We start from the raw sequence: 22,553 nt of genomic DNA, 5'->3' as shown, positions 1-22,553 counted from the left end.
TGAATGTGTAATCATGTATATGAGAAGAATACTAAGAACGCAAGTTTGAGAGTGGGGGCTTGTGCCTTGGTGTTTGTACAGAGGGGAGAGAGCTCAGCTTAGAGACCATCCACCCAATCTGGAGCTGATTAAAGCCCAGCTGTCTGCCAGACCCACTGCCCCCCCCCCCTTTTCCCATGAGAAATGTGTGCTGTACAACCAGGAGCAAAGAAAGAGAGGAAACTAATCACACATACTTCTTGTGTTACATGTGGTATTCTTCCCTCAATGTCAATTATAAGTTCTAAGCCTGAGGGTAATAACAGCGTGGAGGACTAAGACCTCCTCTGTCCGCAGAGGGGCTGTCATGTCAAAAGATGTCTGTGTGCATCTTGACAAGTTGGGTTTTGTTTTGTTTTTCTCTGTATGTTCACTCAGAGAGGACAAACTCCAAACCTGTCCTGACAGGCACCCACCCGGTCAACACAACGGTAGACTACGGCGGCACCACGTCCTTCCAGTGCAAAGTGAGGAGCGACGTTAAGCCGGTCATTCAGTGGCTCAAACGCGTGGAGACCAACGAGGAGAGCCGCTACAACTCCACGATCGAGGTGGGGGACCATAGGTTTGTGGTGCTCCCCACGGGTGAGGTGTGGTCGAGGCCCGACGGCTCCTACCTCAACAAGCTGCTCATTAGCCGCGCCAAGGAGGACGACGCCGGCATGTACATCTGCTTAGGCGCCAACACCATGGGCTACAGCTTCCGCAGTGCCTTCCTCAGTGTGCTGCCAGGTGAGGCTCGAGGAATGTGTCTGCAGTGTTACAGTAAACTGTAGAAAAGCTTGGATAAAGCCCAGTGCTATCAACCTATCAATCGAATTACATATACAAAAATGTTGTGTTTTTTTCTTTATGTATCTGCATTAGTGCAAATAGTATATGCATGCATAAATCAGGAAAAGGTACCTTTGGAGGCATCAGTATGTTTTGAACTAATTAGGCTATTTTTCCCATCAATTAATTATTAATCATTCAGTAAAAATGTAGCATTTTTAAACTTTAATTCATGCCTTTTCCTCTCTTGTTCTGTTTTATGATTTTAAATCAAACATATGTTTTCTCAGCAACCCATATTCAGCGATGAATAACAACAAGTAATGTGATAATAAAACTACAACTGTTAGTTTGCTGGCAGACAACAGAGTATGGAAACATTTAAAAGCTGGAATCTCATTTTCTTTTACAGACACTAAGCCTCACATAACACCGATGTTTCCGCAAGCCTCCAGCTCCCTCCCCTGGCCTGTCATCATTGGCATCCCTGCAGTAATAGTGTTCATCTTTGGCACAGTGCTGCTGTGGTTCTGCCAAAGCAGAAAACACTGTCCTCCTCCCAGCTCCCCGGCCGCGCAGGTACTGCAGAGCTCTCACCGGCTGCCGCACCGGGAGCGGGACAGGGGCTGCGCGGCTCCCTCGTCCAGCTCCTCCAGCCCCGAGAAAGACTGTGTGACATCCATGAACTATGAGGAGTACCTCGCGCAGCAGCAGCAGCTCCTCCTCGGCCAGGGAGGACCAACAATTCCCGCTAAAATCTACCCCAAAATCTACACAGACATTCACACACACACTCACTCCCACGTGGATGGGAAAGTACATCAGCATCAACACATTCATTTTCAGTGTTAGTGCCAAATATTCCCAAATACTCTCCTCTAAGCTGCGGACATTAAGCTGCGGACTGAACAGGAACTCTGGAGTGACACTCACCTGGCATTAATTTTTTAAAATGGAGATTGTTGGAAAAGTGTACAATGTGTGGAAAAACAGTGGCCAGTGATACACACCTTTTGTTATTACATAAAAACTTCCATATTTGTTGCTCTTTTTTTTTATACCTGTCAGATTCTCACACCACTACAAATGGATCAATCCTTGGCGGGCACTTACTAAAAAGGACGGGGATGTTTTTATTTTATTTTTTAAGAGTGTGAGATTAATAGCAGCTATTAGGACCAGCTGAAAGGTCTTCCTCATCAGATGAATTTTCCATTTTCTCAAGTGAAAGTTGGTCTTTATCTTTCACATGCTCAGCTGTTGGAGCGCACAGATGAAAATGGTACTCAAGACTTACAAAAGGGCTGGTTTTACGCTCCTACTCAGGTTGTCCTTTTGTTTGTTAAAGATGCATTATGCTGGGAATGCTGACCACTATCCTTTATGTTACCTTTTTCCATCCCTGACTTCTGTCAAAAGTGATATAGAATAGACTGATAAATGTTTATTGTCTTTCACAGAGTGGAATAATTACATTGCCATGTCAACTGTGTTGGTCTACATTATCATTTTTTAACCTTTTTTGTGGTAGCTTCCCATCTGTAGTCAGTAGTATGTTGACAAACAAGAGAAGATGAGTCTTTTTGACATCAACCTTTTCCACCCACAGTTCATGAAGCTGTAGTCATTTATAATCAAACTGATGACTATTTAATTTATTTTGCTAAAAAATGTATCAAAGGTTTATTTTTCAGAGTAAAGCGTTTTGCATATCTATGTAATGTTATTACGTTGTTGTGTATAGTACATATTTGAATATTGTCACTCAGTTTATTCACATTTACTTCATGCCAATATTTAGGTATTTTTTGTATGTAATTGGTTGTATTTGACAATCTTATTTGATGTACTCTAAGGTTTAAAAAAAAAAGTTTGAAGGTTTGATAGTTTGATTAAATGACCAGAAACAAAAACAGATGCATTCTTCCTGAAGATTAGTGGATTTTGGGTATTAGTTAAAAGCTGCAGTGTGCACTGTGATGAAGGCGTACCTTTCATGAAACCGTCAGGGCACGCAGGTCAGCTTTCTTCCTTTGAGTGGGTTGAAGTGTCCGTCGAGGGTGACACAGAGGGCATGCCCACAGAGGGGCAGAACGTGCTGGGATGAATGAATAGATACTGTACAGACACAAGAGCAGTCTCACAGTTGCTTTATAGATGAGTGATGGCCCCTGCAAGACTACACCAAACAACCAGCATCTTTTCTCATTTAAGTGAATTGACCCTATCCTCCCCCCTCTCTAGTCTGCACCACCACCATCTACTCATTCAACTCCAATCTAGGTAGGATTTCCTTTCACCATTTAGGAAGTGCATTGTCCTGCTGTGGGAGTGATGTGACGGGACCCTGTGATTACTCAGGAAAGAAGGGGAGCATTGTATCAAGTGAGCTCTTGTTTTGTTGCAAGTATGGCAGGATGGAGATGAGCTTTGGCTCCAGACAGATGACGGCCGAGTACACTGAGCTGCCTGTTTTTAAAGCAGGTGTGTTTCTCTGAGTCAAAAAGCTGTGGTATTGTCGTGTCCATAAATAACGCTTAGAATACAAAATCCAGCTGAGAAGATTAAATTATGAGAGCATGCACTGCCCTCTAGTGGTCAGGGTCCTGTATATCAGCCATTGCTAAAGTCAGAAGTGCCACAATCCACTTAGAACATCAAGAAAATCCCATGGGGTCTACCCAGTCTTAACTGCTCACTCCAAAGTGATTTACCTTGAAAAATTGTTTTATGAAAAAAATAAATAAAATAAATTCTGTTATAACTGCAGGCTACATGCAGTACCTCACCTGCCCACAGTTTGGGAATCCCTGAGTATAGCATACAAGCAAAACTAAAGATTGATGCAAGAATGATCACCAGATCAATAAATCCTTTTTATTAACCTTTTTACAGTATAACATTGAAAGAGACAAACAGTTCACCACACAAGAAGACACTCTGGACATGAAGATAAAGAACAGAAGCAAACAGCATTTAAAACCAAGTTCAGCCCTTTTGCACATTGGATATGAGTTCATCACAAAGTTTGGTGAGCTCCTCTGCCTCTTTCTCCTGTAACAAGAAAAGAATTTAGAAATGAGAAGAAAAGTGATAATACTGCTGCAAATTCATGAAAAACAACATGCCGACTTGCCTTCTGGTCCAAGCTCTTCTCCAGTGACTGCACTTTCAGCTGCTCTCTGCGCAGCTGTGCTTGAAGTGCAGATACCTCAGCCTTGTATTTGGATCGCACCTCAGCTATTCCTTCATTTGCACTGATGGTGAGAATTAAATTCAAGTTAGTCAACGCAAGTCTCCTGATGCTTCAACATAAAAGGCCAGAGTTTCTTACTGGCTAATTTTCTCCTCGGCGTGAGCTTTAAGTGTTTGATAGCGCTGCTCCTCCTTTTTGATCCTTGCCAAGTAGTCCTGTGCACAAGACTTCAGAGTCTCTTCATTCTGGGTAGAGGATGCAGAAAATATTTCAACATTTAAACCTTAACATTAAAAAAAATAATAATAATAATTTGAAATTATAGCAAACATTTGTCTGGCTTCCATGAGCTGACCTTTTTGTAACCCTCTATAACGTCCTTGTACTTCTCCAGCCTCTTGAAGAGCTCGCCTAAAGATCTCTCCATAGCGTTCAGGTCGCTGCATAGTTGCTCCTTCTCCAACAGAGCCGCATTGAGCTTTGCCTGGGCCACCTCCCTCTCCTTCTCTTGATCAGCTGACCAGTGGCAGGAAATTTTAAATTAAATGTTTGACAAAATACCCCACACATTAACCCTTCTGATGAGCGCAACATGTACATATAACTTACCCATCATCTTTGTGATCATGAGCTCAAATTCAGCTACTATTTTCCTATGACGGAGACAAAATGTGGTCAAAGATCTTCAAAATTGATTTTATATAAAAACAACAAGAAATTTTAATATGATGCACAGCTCACCTCATTTCTTGCTCATTATCAAGCAGCTTACTGTTCTTCATACTCCACTGGTCCTCTTTTTCTTTACCCTATATGAGAGAGAAATGTACACTTTATTTTTTCCTTGAGACTAAGAATGGTGCCCATCATCTAGAAAACCCATTACTCAATTTTTTTTTTTTTTTAATTTTTTTTTTTTTTTTTTTTTTTAAATAAAAATTACGCTCAACTTCAATGCCAAGCATTTATTCTTTGGATCCAGAGGAGCTTTGCATAAACCACAATTCAAAATAATCCCATTGATCTTTTCTGGCCTTTTTACTTTAGTGCCATTTTACTTTTAACCTTCTGATTGGCTGCTACATGTAGATACAAATTTTGATCTTTGTGTTTAAAGTGTGGCTAAACCTGATTATTATAAAATAAATAAATATCATAATTTAATGTGGATGTTTTTGTGTTCAAATGCTGTATGGATGTGAAAAGCCAGACAACCTACTTCTGCCTGCACTTTGGCGATTGCTGCATCCAAGTCTTTCTGACTGTACTTCAGCACTTCGATGATAGCATCTTCGCTGTTTGCTGGCTGCGGGAAAGGAGGGACAAAGCTCTCAAGGACTGGAGTCTAGATGACATAAGTGGAGAAGATTTCAACAAAGTTAGCAGAAATAACAAAGGCGACGAGAAATTACCGGTCCAGCGGACAGAGTACAAGAGACTCACCGATGCTGCTGCATCGTCAAGCAGTCTGAAATCATCTTTTTGTGGACCATTTGCCACTTTATCTGCAGTCTGTGGTGTTTCAAGCCTGAATTAAACAGAAGTGAAGAGGTTTCCCTTCCGATAAATTTATTTTACAGAAAATCAAAAGCCGATCAAATTCGGCTCTAATGTCCAGTGAGAGCAGCAGCACAACAGAACTACACCGTACCGTAAAACAGGGGCAGCAGGGGGGGGGGCTTGAATCTGAGCACCTGGGCCTGCAGACTTCTTTGGGCTCTCCCTCAGGAGGGGATCAAATTTTAGGTACAAGGACTGTTTCCTCAGTGCGGACTCCTTGAACTATTGATGAGAAAATGTAAACACTTTGAACCTTGTGGTTGAGGATTTAGTCATTTAGCAAAGATAAAGAAAGCACTTACACTGCTGGACCCAAACTGTTCGAGGTAGTCAATCTGTCCATCAAAGTCACTGGTCATGACTGGAGATAAAGATCGTGGGTTAAAAGCAGTAAGAGCTTTCCATTACTGCTAAGGATTGAACAAAAGCACGGTTTGGTTCAAACAGAGCTGAAGCCAACAATTACTCACACATTGCTCCAGGAACAAACTCGTCATTGAAGTCTAGCATGCCAGCTTGTGCCTTCTGCTCAGGCTGAGAGGGTTCAGAGGACTCAGGGAGATTCTGCACTGGTTGTTTGGTGTCAAGGTCAGAGACAACCTTGTTATCTGCAACCTGTCATTCCATAATAAACAGATGTTTGTTAAAAACAACCCACACATACACAATATATTGAGAGTTGCATCAAAGTACATTCCTCCAACTTACCTGTACATGGTTTGGTTCAGGAGCTGGCAAACTGTCTTCAGCACTGAGAAGATGAAAACTTTTAGAGTGAATCTACAGTGAAACATGGCACTACTGGTAAGTGAAGCATCTGCTGCTAATAATAACGATACTAAGCCTTTACTTTCTCTTACCGTGCTGGCGGTTCAGCCTCCTTTGTCACAGGGACATCAGTTTGCTCCTGAACTGCGGTTTCTACTGGTTCTGGGCTGGATTTCCTGCTGCACACGGGGGAGTTGTTTATGGCCGTTTTTGTGCCAAAAGGATTGAAGTTTGGGTCGTCAAACTTTTCAAAGTCAAACGAGTAAGAACTTTTAGGCTGTAAAGCATCAGCATCACCATAACTGACTTCAGGCTTCACTTCAGCTTCTTTTGGTGGTTTGACATCAGACACCTGCTTTGGCTCTTTAGGTCTTACACCAGTTGGCCTTTTGCCAAATTTCTTAGGTGGCGGTTTCCGTTTGACTTCAGCACCATCATCAAAATTGAATTCAAGTTTGACAGGCCCGTTCTTGGTTGGGCCTTCCTTGACTGGGTCATCAGCCGGCTGGGATTCAGCAGGAGGGGGTTTTGCTGTGTCGGCAGATATCAGATCCACTGTAGCGTCATGCTTCACCTCGTGCTGAACAGGCAATTCTTGGGCCACCTCAACAACAGATTGTTTGCTTTCCTCTGCAAGTGCATCTTCATTTGACACCTTTCGCCCAAGGACAGGTGAATTTGGAATTTTAGAGCCACCAGTCTGGAAAGGATTGACTGCGTCAAGGTTGTCAAAATCGAAGTTATAAGAACCTTTTGCTGAGAGTGGAGCATCTTCTGCAAAACTGCTGGACGACTTCTCTTGATCTGTGCTTGAAGACGCAACACCAAGCCGTTTTTCATCAGGTGTCGCAGGCCATGAATTGTCTTCCTCAACCACTGGAACCTTCACTATAACCACACTGCTCTCCGTGGAGCAGATATCGGCAGAAAGATCAGCGAGTGAGTTTTCTACAGACGCGCTGAATGGAAGGGTCTCATCTAGTGCAGACTCCATTTTGATAGGCTCCTCCACGATGTTCACTGGCGGTGTGTTTTCAGACTTGCTATGATCTGCAGGGGGGTTTTCAACAGCAGGCCTCATAGGTGAGAGAGCCATATTGTTAGACCCCTGAAATGGATTGAAGTCATCAAGGTTTCCAAAATCCAGCATATAGCCACCTCTGCTTTGTATTGGCATGTTGTCATCGGGATAAGATGACACTTCTGCAGGGGGAAAGAAAAAAGTAATGAAGGTATCTGCTAATCTCTCAGCAGTGGTAGGGGAAAATACATAAAGAGCTCATAACTTACAAGTTTAAAAATAAATAAATAAATTACCTTCTTTGAGTTGCTCAGTGGCTTCCTGTGGCAAAGTACTACAAAACCAAAACATGATAAGTTACCTAAATGCAACACTTTGTTCAATGAAGGCATACTGGTGAATGACACTCATTTACTTACTTTGATTTATCCAAATCCATAACTTTCGTATTCTCGTCAACACTCAACAAATTGACAGACTTGTTGGGAGACAGAATTCTTTTAGTCACAGGGTCTCTTCTTGGAGTCTGAAAACAAACCTACACAAAAATTATTTAGTCAGTAGTCAGAAGTAGCCAGCTGCCCCCAAAAGGCCTGGTTTTGAGCCTTGAAAAACCTTTTGTCTACAAATAACTGCTTTTCTTTTTCTTCATATAGGTTTTCTTGTCCATCTTATTAAAATTCTGTTAACACTGGTTAGAGACAAACAGGCTGAGGTCAGAGTTCATATAGTACCAAAAGTAAATAATTTTTCATCATAGTCAAAGAGTGAAAGACAGTCATTAGCATTAGCTTTCTGCCCAGGGCTACACTGCCTTGTGACTATGCAATGGAATGGGATGAAAGTTGTTTTTTGTTTTTTTACTTTTACCCCCTTTGGTACAGTCTTGCTGGGCAGGTTTTCTGTCTGACGTAGGATGGAGGGCCTTCCAGTCGGCTGATCCAGGGCAAATATGTCGTTAGGAGAGTTGTGCTTTCCTCCTGGGCAGACCCCACGATTTTCATCATTAACATCAACAGAGCTCATCCTGTAAAAAAAAAAAAAAAAAAAAAATAGAGGAAAAGACTGTTATGCGACTGTACTGGGACCTCTAACCCTCACCGCTGAAGGAGGCGTCAGTCTTAAAGCTGCAACCAGTTGATAAGGCACTCTTCTGGTTACAGTTTACTCAGTGTGGGTGGAGAGCAAGAGAGAAAAATAATGTAAGATTTACACAAGAACCAAGGCAGATATATTGAGTCGGTACTTCTCCTGGTGAAGTTCTTAGAACTCATTTGAACTCCTCTCTCCGGGTGGTTTGCAGTAAGGCTACCGTTTGCCTTTGATCCCACCACTTTACTACATTTGTTTTGTGCATTTGTGCACAACAAAATATTTTAGGTAGAATTAGCGCTGCAGCAGTTGCATGGTTTGGCCACCAGATGGTCTTGAAGAGTTTTTTTTTTCCACACTCAAATGGCAGTCAATGTCAACAACTTGGTAACAAAAATAATGCTTTTAGATAATATAGCATTATCAGTTTAAAATAAAATCCTAAATATTTATCCGCCAATTTTGATAAATCCTGGTATATAAATATTTATCTAAGCCTTGGCTTTTAGTCTTTAGACTTAATGCTGTCTAAGTCACGTATTAAGCCCTAGATGAATGAAGCATTATTGGGAGGAATGAGTCTTCCAGTTATTTTAACTGGTTAAACTACATGAATCGCATATATGACCAAGCAGCAACACGTGATTTCTTGTAGCCAAAGGTTAGCATGCCTAAGTTTACAAACCTGGTTACAAATAATGGATAGCGAACTAACCTTCCCTGGTGTCTTAATGGCTGTACAAGACAGCCGTTTGCTGGCACTGAAGCGGTAGATAAACCCCCAACTGTCTCTGATGGATGCCAGGAGAGCAGTGTTTCATTCAACCGTTAGTTATTAGTAAGAGAACAACAATGCACATAAACCGCAGAGTACAAGCCACGATGTGGTTAGGTTACAACAAACAGACATCTACTCCCTACTCAATTTTACCAAATTTTTCATTAAAGCTAATTCAACTTTCGACACCCTGTACACACTAGCACTGATATAGTTAACGTCAACAGTAAAGTGACAATAGCACCTTTGCTAGCTAACCGGTACACTTTAGTTAACGGAAAGTCGAAGAAAATAAAATCTCAACATCACATCTTAAAATACCAAACATTGCCAGAAATAACATACTAAACTGTAATCCCGTGTATCTACCACTTACCTCAATAAAACATATGGTGCTGAGAGAAACCGGGTCTTCGTCTATACAGTGACGATAAGAAACAAAGTCGTTTTTGAAAAACCCTCGCCTTGTTTGGGTGACAACCGTTTGGATTTTAAAAGCCGTGAAACTCACCAATTAGATCGGGGGAAGCGTTCAAAGGGAACGCACTTCCCGGTTAAGCAGCCAATCCGTGAAAGAACGGATGTGATGTATTTTGGTGACTGCGCACTCGAGTCAGCTTTAAAGATGACAGGAGTGGCAAGGTAATGTGCTCTAAAATAAAATGTTACACACTCCTTAAACCAAAACTACTACACAGCGTGATAAAAACAACAACATATATTTAAAGAAAAAAAATACGATAAGGTTTTGTGTTACAGTTCTGGATTTTGAATTACTTTACTACATTAGAAAGGGATTAGTTTATTTTTGTTTTTATTTTCTGTCATTAGACTCTTAGATACGTACATCCCGTAGGTGAAGTAGGTTTTCTGTCTGTTACTTATCTATCAATAATCTACTTCATCAAACGACACAGCTACTTGAGCGTCTGCATCATTAGTCTAACGTGATCCAAATGACATTGTTTATGTCCAATCATTTCTTTCATCATTTATCTTTTTTGGTTGTTTTTGTTTTATTCTGATTTTTTAAATTATCATTCTAATTTCTGCCTTCAGGCTGTTAGTATTATGCTTGAAAATTTCTTAATCGGGTGTCTTTAGTCTTCTTTAGTTTTGAACTCTTTACCTACATAAGCATTGTGCATTTTGATTTGTGTATTTAAACTTGTATTATTAGCCTATTGTCACCCGGAACTTTTAAGAGGTAGTTTATTGACATTACCTACAGTATTGTTGAAAAGTCTTGACCTCCTCCCCCTCTTTTAATATATAGGTGCAGTGATTTATTGAAACATGTAAAAACATACAAAGAACTGCAGTATATGAGGTTAAAAAAAGACATTCAAAGATCTTCTTTGGATCTTGGCTCTTTCTTTTGACAAAGTCCCCAACACCCCCGACTGAAATGCAGCCTCAAACCATGACAAATCCTCTACTGTGTTTTACAGATGTCTGAAGACAAACACTGTTGGACCTTTTTCATACCTCTCTATACTGACAGTTTTAACCAGACATTTCACATTTGGATCCATCAGTCCATAAGACTTGCTGCTACTGATTTTCAGTCAGTGTCAGTGGAAATATGGTTGTCAAAAATCTATTTCTGACAAGGCTTCGGTGAACAGTTGATGAATCAACTGAAGGGCCAGATGTGTCTCGCAGGTCCTATGTCAGGTCTTTATTAGATTTGTCCTATTTCTTAAGGACATAACTTTCAGATACTGTTCATTTGCTGTGGACAGTTTTTCAGTCTTGTCACTTCTTCTGTTCTCCACTTATCCAGTTGTCTCAGATTATCAGGGGCACACTTCACACCATACCAAGATATGCTTTTCGGCTAATAATTCTTTTGGTATCTCCTTACTGATGCAAAAAATAAAAGGTTATGCCTATGAAACTGTTACAATTGACATTTTGTTTTCTTGAAAGACTGATAGTAACAAAGTCCCTACATATTATAGGGTTAAGAAAGAGATTTCGGGATGTCGTTCCTGGGATCTGCTGGAAATACTCACTCACCTAAACAAAACAAGACAAAATCCCTAGAACAAAACAAACAATTAACAGTTTTCACTTGAACAGCAGGTGGCGGTATGTCCCGTTCAATAGTCTGTTCATAAAACTAAGGAAGAAGAAGAAGAAGTAGGAGCAAACTTGCCCGCCAATTTCGAAGGATGTAAACAGTGCTGTCTTTCTGCCTCTGTTAATCGAAATGTTGTGAAAAATATATTTTACCAGGAAACTGAGAATATTCGGCTGTCAACAATGAATTCCAGTGGGAAAGGTAGAGCAGCACAAATGCCTGTTTTTGTTGTTCAGCTAACAGGAGTAAAATTAGCTTAAACGCTGCTATGAAACTCGATGCCAGGCATCGAGTATGTATGGAAGCTCTAAGCATGATACTTGAACGCTGTATTATTAATGAAGCTTTAGCTCTAAAAACGACTTGCAAAGCTAAATCAACATCTAACATGGTCATGATTTTGTTAACAGGCTCTGCTGATTCAGCTCACCTTGCTGCCAGGTAATCATACTTTGTCACGCCGTCTGTTTTTTTTAGTTTAAAACGCTAACGCTACAAACCTAAAAGGATAACGGTAAAATGAAACCAGAGCTGCTTCATACTAATACGACCCTAACTCTGTTGCTACCAAGAAGGATCAAAAGAAAACCGTTTCCCTCCTTATGATTAGGAGTTAAGTGACTAAATGTAATGACCAAAGTGAGATAGTTGGTCACATCGTTAGGATTGATCTCTAAAAGGGCTGTAATTTGTATGGATTAGCAAACATGCAGGCTCACAAACTATGTTGGTGTAATCTGTTTGTGAAAATAAATTTCTCAGCTGTATGCAGCACATTTATGGAGCAGGAAAAGTAAAATAAAAATGAGCCAATGTAATGAAATAATGCACGCAATAATGCATAGTGTTGTTGCTGGTACGGTGTGTGGCTAATGAGGCCACTTTAACTGTTATTTTGATGCTTTTGGAAAGACAATAGTTATAGTTAAAACAACCATGCAGTAAATTAGCAGCTGCTCTTTTTAACAGTGTTTAACTCTTGCTATTTTCACCTTAAATATCTTGCTCTTTGTCGTGTTATTATCTGGGCTTAAAGCAGTGAGAGCGACTCTATTAAAGTCTTTGTCAGAGTACGACCTCTGACCCGGGACACTGGGCTGACCACAGATGGCGATCAGAACCTGTGTCTCTCTGTCACGTCACCAAACACCATCCGTTTGCTCTCAAAACCAGAACCACGAACCTTCACCTATGATCATGTTGCTGATATGGACACCACACAGGTTTGAGGCACATTATTGATTATTCGGTTATAAAAATGCCACTGTGTCACTGTTAATATTAATTGTCTAAATTTTATTTTACTGATCTGAGATGTAGCTTTTATGGCTAAAAAAGTAATTGTAACATTTCTACAGGATGCTGTATTTTCCAGTGTGGCCAAGAATATTGTTGAGTCGTGCATGAATGGATATAACGGTACAATATTTGCCTAGTAAGTGATCTTCCCATTCTTTACTTCATAAAATCAATTTATGGCACAGCCAGTCTTCAGTGTGCTTAATGTGAATTACCCATTTGGTTCCTTATTGGTCTCCTCTTTTGCAGTGGACAAACAGGCTCTGGAAAAACCTTCACCATGCTTGGTGCGGCTTCTGTAATATCACTTACATTTTAGAATAAATATGATCGAACAATCATATAACCTAAAATAATTTTTCTCTCTTTTGCTTCAGGGCCATCCGAGCTGGATAATTTCACAGATGATCTAAGGGGGGTCATTCCTCGAAGTTTTGAGTACCTGTTTTTTCTCATCAACAGGGAAGTGGAAAGGGTGAGCACTAACATTTTATTATCTTGAAAGACATATTGTTCAAATTTGTTCTTTAAATGAATTTTTCACTTGTTCTCCCCTCCCCAACAGTCTTCTCAGTCCAAGAGTTTCCTCTGCAAATGTTCATTTATTGAGATATACAATGAACAAATTTATGACCTTCTGGACACGGCCTCAGCCAGCCTTTTTCTCAGGGAGAACATCAAGAAAGGTGTCTTTGTTGAGGGAGTCGTGGAGAAGTTTGTGAACTCAGCGGCTGAAGCGTACCAGGTATAAAGTCCCAGTTTGTTGTGGCTGATGGTTCTTATGTTTACTGTCTAACCAATTAGAATGTATGAAACCTTTATGTTCTTGTATGTGAATTTATCCAGTTTCATAAAAACAAAACAAGCTGTGGGACTGTATAAAATGTGTGTTTTAAACCATTTAGGTGCTCTCTATGGGCTGGCGCAATCGACGTGTGGCCTCTACCTCGATGAATCGCGAGTCTTCGAGATCCCACGCAGTGTTCACTATGACTTTGGAGTCCAAGGAGTCCATCAATGAAGTGGTGAACATCCGAATGTCTCAGCTGAACCTGGTTGATCTGGCAGGGTCTGAGAGGCAGAAAGACACACACACAGAGGGCTCGAGATTGAAGGTGAAGGCTTTGTGTCTTAATGCCCTCACACTATTGGACCTACATTGTTTTATGGTCTCTAAAAGTTGCTGTCTGCTCTGCTTCTGTTGCTCAGGAGGCCAGCAGTATCAATCGCTCCCTCATGTGCCTTGGCCAGGTGATCATGGCGCTGGTGGACGTGTCTAATGGAAAGAATCGCCACATCTGCTACAGGGATTCAAAGCTCACCTTTCTGCTCAGGGTATGTGTAGATGCAAATTCAGGAGGATGTAGCATGGAAATAATAATTGCAGACATGCGCCACAGTCAGGCATTATCGTTGCAGTGCTTGATTTTTAAGGTTTTCTCTCTTTATTTTAGGTCTTAACTTGCAAATGTGATTTCCTAGGTTGTAGAGTATGGATTGCAGTGAATATATGAGATTCATAAAATTTCACAGTGTAACTTCTGGGGAATTATATGTGAAATAATGTTCAGATATATTAACAATTCTATTGTCACTGTAATTTCAGGACTCTCTTGGAGGGAATGCCAAGACTTACATCATAGCCAACGTCCACCCTGGTTCAAAGTGTTTTGGAGAAACATTGTCCACCCTGCAGTTTGCCCAGAGAGCAAAGTTGATCAAAAATAAGGTATAAGTCATAAGAGCCAAATACTTAGTTAAAACTTAGAATTAACAAGTGTGTCTTGATTTCTCACTACAGTTTTTTCCTATCTCTGTATAATTATTGTGCCTTGCCAGGCTGTCATCAATGAAGATACACAGGGAAATGTGAAGCAGCTGCAGGCTGAAGTGAAGAAGCTGAAGGAGCAGCTTGCTCAGGCGCTCACATCTCAGGGAGTGGACTATGGGAGAGACATAGCACCAGGAGGACCTGAACTTCACATGGGTAACAATGAATCAAACATATGTTAATGTTCAGCCCGTTAACAACCTGTTTAAACCGTTTTAGAGTTCAGCATAGACTAAGTTACTTTTTTTTTTTTTATTCTAACCAATCCAGGCTCATCCATCGAGACTCATCATGATGTCTCATATAAAGCAAAGTTTATGTCTGCTATTCGTCTGTGGAAGAAACAAGATGAGGAAAAAAAGGCAAGATGAAGCTTTTATTTGTTTATTTTGCCACGTATTTTAAAAACCTATAGTGAAACTTATAGTTACGTTTGATTGTTCTCAGGCGCTACTCACCAAGGTGGCCCAACTAGAGGAGGCCTGGGCGCAAAAAGACAAGTTTATCCATTCCAGCCGAATGATTGTCAGGTTTCGAGAAGACCACATCTCTCGCCTGGAGAAAAAACTGAAGGCAGGGGAAAACTTGCTGTCAGACAAGGACTCTCAGGCTCTGATTGATCAGCTGAAAGAAGAGATTAAGATCTTGAAGGATCAGGTACAAATGTCAGCCCACTGCTTAAATTAAAGGCTTTGAAACTATATCTGCATATTGTATAGATGCAAGCTGTAGGAGAAACTAAAATCAAAATACACTCCAGTGGCATATATATTTTTCTTCATATAACAACATGGCAAAAGCAAGGTTACATGTGCCATAATTAATTTCTCACTTTCTTCACCACCACACTCTTTATTTTTATTTTTTTTAAAACACTTCTGCCTTGAACAAGGTTGAACATCACCCAAAGATGACTCGCTACGCTGCAGAGAATTACAGCCTCAGAGAGGAGAACCGTCAGCTACGTTCGCTTGAATCAGTGGTGAAAGCTCAAGAAGTTGCAGCCCAAGTTGCTGTGGAGATTGAAGAGGCCTTTCAGAAAGCTGTGGAGTCAGAGAGACCCACAGAAAGTAAGATTGCCATCCAAAAATTGGAGAATTATGTTTGGAAAAATAAAACTGTGAATTATAATATACTGTTGTTTTTAATTATCACTTGTTGCTCCACAGCTTCAGAAGTCTCTTCAGCCTCTGTGGCTACAGATACCACCTCGGCAGCGACAATTGAGAAACTCAATGCCAAGCTCCTTCAGAGACAGTCAGACCTGACAGGGGCCCTTCAGGCTTTTGAAGAGTACAAAGATGTCACCAAGTAAGAGTTAAAGAGGTTCTTTAATATAAATCTGATGTTAACATCCCTTCTACCTCTTGTAGAAGAGGTATCATATATGAAAACACAGCTCAGCTTTGATTTCTGTGTCAAAAATGTATTTAAAAGAATTTTTAATATGTATTATTTAAATCACAAATAAACTTCACGAAGATTAAAGTGGTGCTTTGTGTTTCAGGAAGCAGATGGCTCAGCTCGAGTCTGAGAAACGATACCTTGAGAAGTCCAACAAACATTTGGAGAAGATTCTGGAAGCTACAAATGCTTATAACAAACAGGAGGTTTCTGAACTGAACCGAATTCATGTTGAAACTCTAAAGGTTAGTCGTTGCAAAAATGACTAACTATAAGGTAACATTAGGTCCAATCTCTATTTAGGATTATGAAAAAATGAATTGGGCTTCAATAATGAAATATCTATTGTACCAGATTCTCAGCACGCCCACCAGAGGATACAACTTGCGGTCCCGCCTCGTGCCGCTCTCCAGCCCGGAGCACCTGAATGGGATGGACGGTAATGAAAACGGCATTTGGTCGGAGCAGCCTCCATCAGACATGACTGAGATGGCCCTGACGGAGGAACTGCGTCAAGTGCAGGTAAAGCAGTGTGGATTTTTGTCTGCATATACTATGCAAATAAAATGACCGCATAAAGTCCACTTATTGTGTTAAACTTTTTCTGATTTGTCATCAGGATCAAGCTAGCCGCATCCAGGCGCAGTTGAATGAAGAGGAGCTGAAGAACAGCAAGATGCTGCAAGAAATCTCCAAACTTGAGGAACAGGTGGCTGTGATAACTCAGGAATCTGACTGCAAGGACGAGGTAGAAATGTTTAATTTGCATGAGAAATTGGAAAATGTCCTTTTTTAAATTGATTTCCTGATTATTTACACTGTTGTACAGCAACTTTCTACTGAAAGAAATAACTGGAATAAAGATCAACTCTGTCTGCAAGAAACTATTAACAACCTGCAACAGAGCCTTCAGTCTGAACAGCAAGCTGCAGAAGGTTAGTCTGTGATGTTTCTGCTGATTGCATGAACTTGTGCTCATCTTAAGAAATGTAAGAACTTTTGACTTTAGCCAGCGATGGGAAAAGTTTGCCACGGTCCTTTTGCACTTCTTTCAGTTCTGAGGAGCGAGATCCGTGACCTGCGCTTGGTGCTGCAGTCGTCCGATAAGGAGCTGGCCTCTGTGAAGAACAAGCTAATAGACAGTCAGAGCGAGCAGCAGAGAGAGATGAGTCAGCTCTCCAACAGTCTGATCAGCACACAGCTCCAACTTGACAAAGTCCAGTAAGCATGAGTCAAATACTGGGGTGGACAACATTTTTTCTTTTTCTTAGAGAGCCATGCTATGTAGAACCACATGTAGAACAACTGAATTGAAGTTGATGAAAATGATGCTGAATTATGGAAAGTCTGTTGAAAACAAATCTGTGTTGATGTTGTTTCAAAAGCTTTCAATTCAGTTTAGGATTGTGTTAATACTGATAAATGTGCTTTCTCCATAAATTTATTATAATGGCGCTGTGTGTTACACAACTGTGTGACATTTAGCTTTATGGGAACATAAAGACTATCAAATCAACTCGCGTTAAATATAGAGTTGAAGGAAAATATGTGTGGCCATCACCAGAGAGCTGTAACGGTTCATTACAGAAAACAGTTTGCCCAGTTCCCTCTGTTTGAATCCAGTTAAATAGCAGTAAAGCAGCCAATAAAGTAGAGGGGGCTGGATTCAAGTGGTTCTTATTTTTTGCAGTGCTGTGGCCTCATTAGTATGTTGATGTGTTCACGTGACAACATCTTCATTCCAGGCTGGAGTGGGAGCAGCTTCTGGAGCAGCATCGGACACTTCAGGATTCGTTTGACCAGCTTCAAGCTGAGGCCAAGTTTGAGGCTGATCAGTCAAGACAGCAGCTGGATGACAGGCAGAAGGAGATCGACGAACTGAAAGCCGAGATCATGGTGAGTGAACTCGCAGGGTTTACGACAGCTTTGTCTGAAAATGTTGCCATGATGTTTACTTTCTATCCTTGATTTTTATTTATTTATTTATTTTACTGTAGAAATTGAATAATTCTCTGCAAACTGAGCAGGAGCACACAAACACCTTAGTCTCCCAGTTAAAGGAAAACAAAGAAAGTACATCAAAGTAAGTTCTGCACAGTTAAAACTTTTAATCTTTTTTTTTTTTTTTTTTTTTTTTTTGTCTCCTAAAATGTTAAATTACTACATTAACATGGGTCGCTTTCGTATCCTTCAGGGAACTTCTTGAAACAGTGGAGCAGAATGCACAACTCAAAAAACAAGTCTCAGACTTGATAACACAAAATCAACAACAGGTCAGTCTTAAGAACAAGGTGTATCTCTGCAAATAAAAAAACTGTCATATAAGTATTTGCAGCCTAGTCGTTAAACCTGCTTGTTTCATTTTTGTTTCAAAGGTGTCCACTCTTGCTGATCTTGAACAAAATCTTACCTCTGCCAAGGAAAGCATAAAAAGCTTGGAACAGAAGACTGAACAGGACAAAGTAAGCCTCGTATCTTTAATTCCTCAAATATGGCTTCTGTATTTCTACTGCCCTTCTAAAAACTGCTTGTAATGTTTTACAGGATGTTGTTTTAGACCTTATTAACCAAACCAGAGACCTCCGCAGTGAGCTGAGCCACAAGGACCAGACCATTGTTCATCTTAATGAAGATATCAGAGACATCACTGTAATCTTACTCCTATGTTATCCTTATACTGTTTGCTGTAGTTACCCTTTACGTTACACAACCATTTTATAGTGCATTTTTATACAGTTAATCTCATTGCTCTTCCAGGCCAAATGCAACGCTGCATGCTGTGAAAGGGACAACATCAAGGAGCAAAAGTGTAAGATGCAGGAAGAAATCTGTGACCTTAAAGAAACTTTAGACAGGAGGGTGGCATCCAACAAAATAGAGGTAATGAAATGACTGTAAATGAATTTGTGGTGTTTTGTAGATTCATCACAAGTAATTAAGAGCAAAGAATAGAGTTGAATGATACAAATTGTATATATTGTGTGTCTTCAGGTTGAGGTTTTGCAGGAGGAGATTGTTTATGCCACTGAGGAGGTTGAAAGGCTTACTAAAGTCTTAGATGAGCAAAACAGCCTCCTGCAGGCATCTCAAGAGCAAACCGCCAAGAAGGATGTCATTATACAGAATCTGCAGCAGAAGGTAAAGTTTTTTTATTTTATTTTGTTTTATTTATTCAATTAAGTCAATCAAATAACGCATCAATGTTACCAATTTCCCTAATTTCTACCTTTTACCAGCTGCAACGACAGCAAGAAGCTGTCGAGAAAACTATCAGGAATGGAGCTTTCCAGCCACCCGTTGAACCGACAGTAACGCCTAAATCGTTTCCTCGGGTAAAACCTGCTTATGTTTTTAACATCTACCTGGTCACTGGTGCCCAAATTTAGCTTAACATCCAACCGTGGCTTACCCAAATTGAGAAGCTGCAAGTCATGGCTCAGTGGTCTCATGGTTAACATGTTCACCTTGCATATGAAAGATCTCTAATGCGACACCAGAAGAAGACACAAAAACCAAACGTCAGGGTGTCACAAGCTGAAGTTAAGTAGAGGCTTGTGTCAGAAAGTGTAAAATCTTTGCCTATCAACCATGTGTGCTTGTTTAACCAAACCCTAGCCTTAACATACCTGGTGAACGTGAAGAAGTTAAATATCCCTTCATAAATGTATGTTTTTAAATTTGCACTTAAGAACATAGCATATACAAACTTTCTTGTTTATTTCTTTTTTCCCTCTTTTTAAATTTAAGACACCCTGTACCCCTGGAAGTTTCAACAGGGACCTGAGCCAGGTGCTGGAAATCCAGGAGCGGGAGCTGGAGAATAGACGCTCTTCCATGATGACCATGGAAATTCTTTTATCAGAGCTGAATGCTGAGAGAGCTGCCAAAAATGAGGAAATCGAACGGCTTAAGGTATATTTGTGGAAAAATTAATGAATCTATAATCTTTCATAATTAGACTGATTTATATCAAGTAGCTTTGTTTTTATAGATTCGAATAAGTTCTTTATGAAGTTCTTATTGAAGTTGCTGTATTTAAATATTTTTTTATTTGCATTTTTCATGAAATGCTTGTCATGAATGCATCCTATTTGAATATATACACAACATTCATATACTGTATTGCCTTTCTCCCAGACGCAGCTCAGTGAGAAAGAGATGGTTCGAATGGAGATCCAGGCTTTGCTTGATAAGTTTTACACTAAGCAGAACCAGATGACCCAAAATGGAAATAATAACGGGTTGAGTATCTTGAAGATTATGCAATCCTCAGGCCACCTATAATGAAAAAGTATAAATAAAATAAATAATGCTACCTTGCATGTGTTTCAGTGAAGAGTTGAATGAAGCCTTCAAGCACTCCATTCTTAAAGAGCTAGATGAGGAGAGAACAGAGAAGGTCTGCATCTGTTCTTCTGCTTTAAAATTCTATCATTAATGAAGTTACCGATAATTATTCATGTCCTGTTTCTCTTGTATTTATTAACAGAGCAAAATGATGCAGAAGCTTTCAGAAACTCAAAAAAAGTAAGCATCTGCATGGATTGGTGTCATCAGATTGATCTGTTTGCTCTTGCATAATGCTTCAAACCTTTTTTTAAGCTTCAGATTTTACAGCCTGCTCTGTTTTCTTCTCCTCTCTGCGATTAGATTGCAGGCGCAGGAGTCTATGTTGGTTCAGTCTCAGACCTGCATTCAAGAGCTCACCACTGAGCTGAGAAACCGCTGTCTAGAGCTGAGAGAGACGAACCAGAGGATAGTGGAGGAAGAGAAATTAATCCAGGTAAAAATCATGTGCCATACAAAGATTGTGCTATGCATAGCCGTCTCATTTTACATCTGGAACACTGGGTCCAGATTTACAAAGACAATATAGTATTTTTAAGACTAATACTGTTGCCAACAGAGTTGTTGTTTTGTTTTTCTAACATTTGTTATGTGTAGTTATTTATGAGTCCTTAAAGTGCAGTTTTAAAATAATCTTATTTTATTGTCACTATGAATTGGGGATTACTCCTTTATGTTCTGCCTGACTCAGCTCTGATCAGCTGGTTGATTCTGGATCTTCCCTGTGTTATTAACAGGGAAGTTCAGGGTGTTTCTCCCCTCTCTTCTTTACCCTTATACATTTTCATTTATTGGCTCTTATATAAATGTTGATACGGATATCGGTAAAGAGCCAGTATTATATATATTGCTATGGGTCGGGGTCTAGCATATTGCACATTTGTGAACCTACAGGTGGCTTTTGTGACTTCTGCAACTTTTTGTGCTTTCTTACAGGAGATTGAGGTTCTCCGTAAACAGAACATTAAGCTGTCTGAGGAGAATGGAAAACTTGTGGGACACAAGAATCACAAACAGAGGATTGAGTATCTTGTTAAGCTTAAGAAGGACAACACAAAACTTCAGGAGGTAACTATGTTCTCCTCTAAGATTAAAGAAGGCTTTTCTATGACCAGGTGAATACTGATAACTCATGACATCAATCAAATCTGTGCATTTCTTTGTGTTTTCAAGGAAAACGAAAAGCTCCGAACGGAGATTAGCTTAATGCGCGAGAACACTGGATGTCCACCGCTGGAGTTAAACCTCTGATGCTTGTTTGAACAGTCAAATCTTTTTTTCTTCTTTTTTTTTTTTTAAATATAAGTTTATGTTTTTTCTGCCATAATGTTATTCTACTTCTGTTTTTTGGACTTTGACACTGTGCTGTGACTAAACCTCTGTTAGTGCAGGCCCACGTTTTCTTGGTCCTGTTAGGTTAGATTGATATCACGTTGTTCTCTGGTTATGGAGTCTGTGTTCACATTTTGTCGGTGTATATGCTTGGTGCTGTGTTGTATGACTGAAGATTTGAATTCTGTACATGGCATTGTTAGTTGCCGTTTTACCATTGTAGTGATGTATATCCAATGAATTTCTTTTTCTTTTTTTTCTTTTTTAGCACAATGAACTTAAAAAAAAAAAAAAAAACTGCAATTAAATTTTTTCTCTTTTCTAAGTTTGAATGTCAGTATTTCGGAGCCTGATCCAAATGTTTTATTTTATCTGAACAACAGCAGGAATCCCCAAAATCATCCTTGTTAAACCTACAAATGTCATGGCTGTTGGGTCTGTGTTTCCACAAGCCCCGCTAATTCTAGAGACTTATTCATCATGAAGAAAACAAGACAGTCGATCGATCAATCACTTGCGCAAGGGAGGCCTGTGTCCACCACGAAAATGACCTCACATCTGACCTCCCTTGCTGCCTTTTATTGAGAGACAGTTCACACAAAAAAAACATCAGAACAAAGCCACGCCCACATGGTTCTAAGGTGTGTGTGTGTGTGTGTGTGTGTGTGTTCCATATAAAGGGTAGGAAGTTTACCAACATCAAACAGACCTTCACAAGGATGTGCCTGTGATAAAAACACTACTGCCCCCCCCCCACTCAGAACCTCGAGAATCTGGGGAGGGGAGGACAGAAAGAATTCCTTTCAGAGTTAAAACAATGTACAAATGGTAAACATAAAAATGACAAACATTTAACAATTCACTCTAACAATGGCCCAATTGAATATAAAGAATTTCTGCACCTCCCCAAAGCTTCAATCAGAAATCTGATTAACACAAATGAAGATGAAGTATCTTCTCTTTGGCTTCACAGATTCATTTTTATCCTCTTTTAATTTTCTATTTACTTTATTTGCAGTTTCTCAT

At 40.0% G+C, this 22,553-nt stretch overlaps 3 protein-coding genes across 6 annotated transcripts in view; 2 read left to right on the top strand and 1 right to left on the bottom strand.

Annotated features, from left to right (window-relative positions):
• LOC146686552 (fibroblast growth factor receptor-like 1) overlaps positions 1–2,586 on the top strand; it is a 33,559-nt gene extending 30,973 nt beyond the window's left edge. Inside the window, exons 6-7 of the mRNA XM_085441428.1 lie at positions 418–771; positions 1,226–2,586. Coding sequence (XP_085297554.1) covers positions 418–771; positions 1,226–1,665 — 794 coding nt within the window. The 3' untranslated portion in view covers positions 1,666–2,586. The remainder of the gene's footprint in view (positions 1–417; positions 772–1,225) is intronic.
• Positions 2,587–3,668: 1,082 nt separating this feature from the next.
• On the bottom strand, positions 3,669–9,749 carry tacc3 (transforming, acidic coiled-coil containing protein 3). Of its 3 annotated transcripts, none has more exons than XM_085440864.1 (17): positions 9,605–9,749; positions 8,223–8,385; positions 7,778–7,896; positions 7,655–7,692; positions 6,430–7,540; positions 6,278–6,320; positions 6,040–6,184; positions 5,872–5,930; positions 5,661–5,791; positions 5,453–5,537; positions 5,229–5,354; positions 4,751–4,818; positions 4,619–4,662; positions 4,365–4,525; positions 4,148–4,254; positions 3,950–4,070; positions 3,669–3,867 (listed from the first exon to the last, which is right to left on the bottom strand). In XM_085440864.1, the coding sequence occupies exons 2-17, from the start codon at positions 8,382–8,384 to the stop codon at positions 3,802–3,804; spliced, it is 2,586 nt and encodes an 861-aa protein (XP_085296990.1). In that variant the 5' UTR covers position 8,385; positions 9,605–9,749; the 3' UTR covers positions 3,669–3,801. The 3 variants fall into 3 exon arrangements, with proteins under 3 accessions (XP_085296990.1, XP_085296992.1, XP_085296991.1); XM_085440866.1 differs by having other exon boundaries at positions 5,229–5,315; XM_085440865.1 differs by having other exon boundaries at positions 8,229–8,385.
• Positions 9,750–11,343: 1,594 nt separating this feature from the next.
• Positions 11,344–21,852, top strand: kif15 (kinesin family member 15). 2 transcript variants are annotated; one of them, XM_085440863.1, is made up of 35 exons: positions 11,344–11,515; positions 11,725–11,755; positions 12,354–12,537; positions 12,673–12,749; positions 12,863–12,900; positions 12,991–13,088; positions 13,179–13,358; positions 13,519–13,728; positions 13,823–13,948; positions 14,220–14,342; positions 14,453–14,600; positions 14,715–14,806; positions 14,892–15,101; positions 15,337–15,514; positions 15,614–15,755; positions 15,952–16,093; positions 16,203–16,370; positions 16,468–16,596; positions 16,678–16,783; positions 16,904–17,069; positions 17,594–17,744; positions 17,846–17,931; positions 18,043–18,121; positions 18,224–18,310; positions 18,393–18,497; positions 18,606–18,728; positions 18,840–18,986; positions 19,085–19,180; positions 19,596–19,760; positions 19,986–20,089; positions 20,181–20,247; positions 20,338–20,375; positions 20,499–20,631; positions 21,132–21,263; positions 21,369–21,852. In XM_085440863.1, the coding sequence occupies exons 1-35, from the start codon at positions 11,497–11,499 to the stop codon at positions 21,444–21,446; spliced, it is 4,158 nt and encodes a 1,385-aa protein (XP_085296989.1). In that variant the 5' UTR covers positions 11,344–11,496; the 3' UTR covers positions 21,447–21,852. The 2 variants fall into 2 exon arrangements, with proteins under 2 accessions (XP_085296989.1, XP_085296988.1); XM_085440862.1 differs by having other exon boundaries at positions 12,351–12,537.
• The last annotated feature ends 701 nt before the right edge of the window (positions 21,853–22,553 follow it).

The sequence above is a fragment of the Copadichromis virginalis genome, linkage group LG19 (genome assembly GCF_057382275.1).
Source record: "Copadichromis virginalis isolate Kocher_CV1m ecotype Utaka linkage group LG19, C_Virginalis_male_GT1.1, whole genome shotgun sequence".
Classification (NCBI taxonomy): domain Eukaryota; kingdom Metazoa; phylum Chordata; class Actinopteri; order Cichliformes; family Cichlidae; genus Copadichromis; species Copadichromis virginalis.
Note: the sequence above shows the minus strand (reverse complement) of the source record. Positions and strands in the feature narration are given on the sequence as shown.

Excerpts from the sequence above, each read along its gene's own strand:
- tacc3 (XM_085440864.1), bottom strand. The coding sequence starts at position 8,384 with ATGAGCTCTGTTGATGTTAATGATGAAAATCGTGGGGTCTGCCCAGGA. Across the intron at positions 5,931-6,039 it reads GTTTGTTCCTGGAGCAATGT|TCATGACCAGTGACTTTGAT; the intron begins GTGAGTAATTGT and ends CTTTATCTCCAG. Across the intron at positions 4,819-5,228 it reads TCGCCAAAGTGCAGGCAGAA|GGTAAAGAAAAAGAGGACCA; the intron begins GTAGGTTGTCTG and ends TCTCTCATATAG.
- kif15 (XM_085440862.1), top strand. Across the intron at positions 12,750-12,862 it reads AACGGTACAATATTTGCCTA|TGGACAAACAGGCTCTGGAA; the intron begins GTAAGTGATCTT and ends CCTCTTTTGCAG. Across the intron at positions 15,515-15,613 it reads GTCAGAGAGACCCACAGAAA|CTTCAGAAGTCTCTTCAGCC; the intron begins GTAAGATTGCCA and ends GTTGCTCCACAG.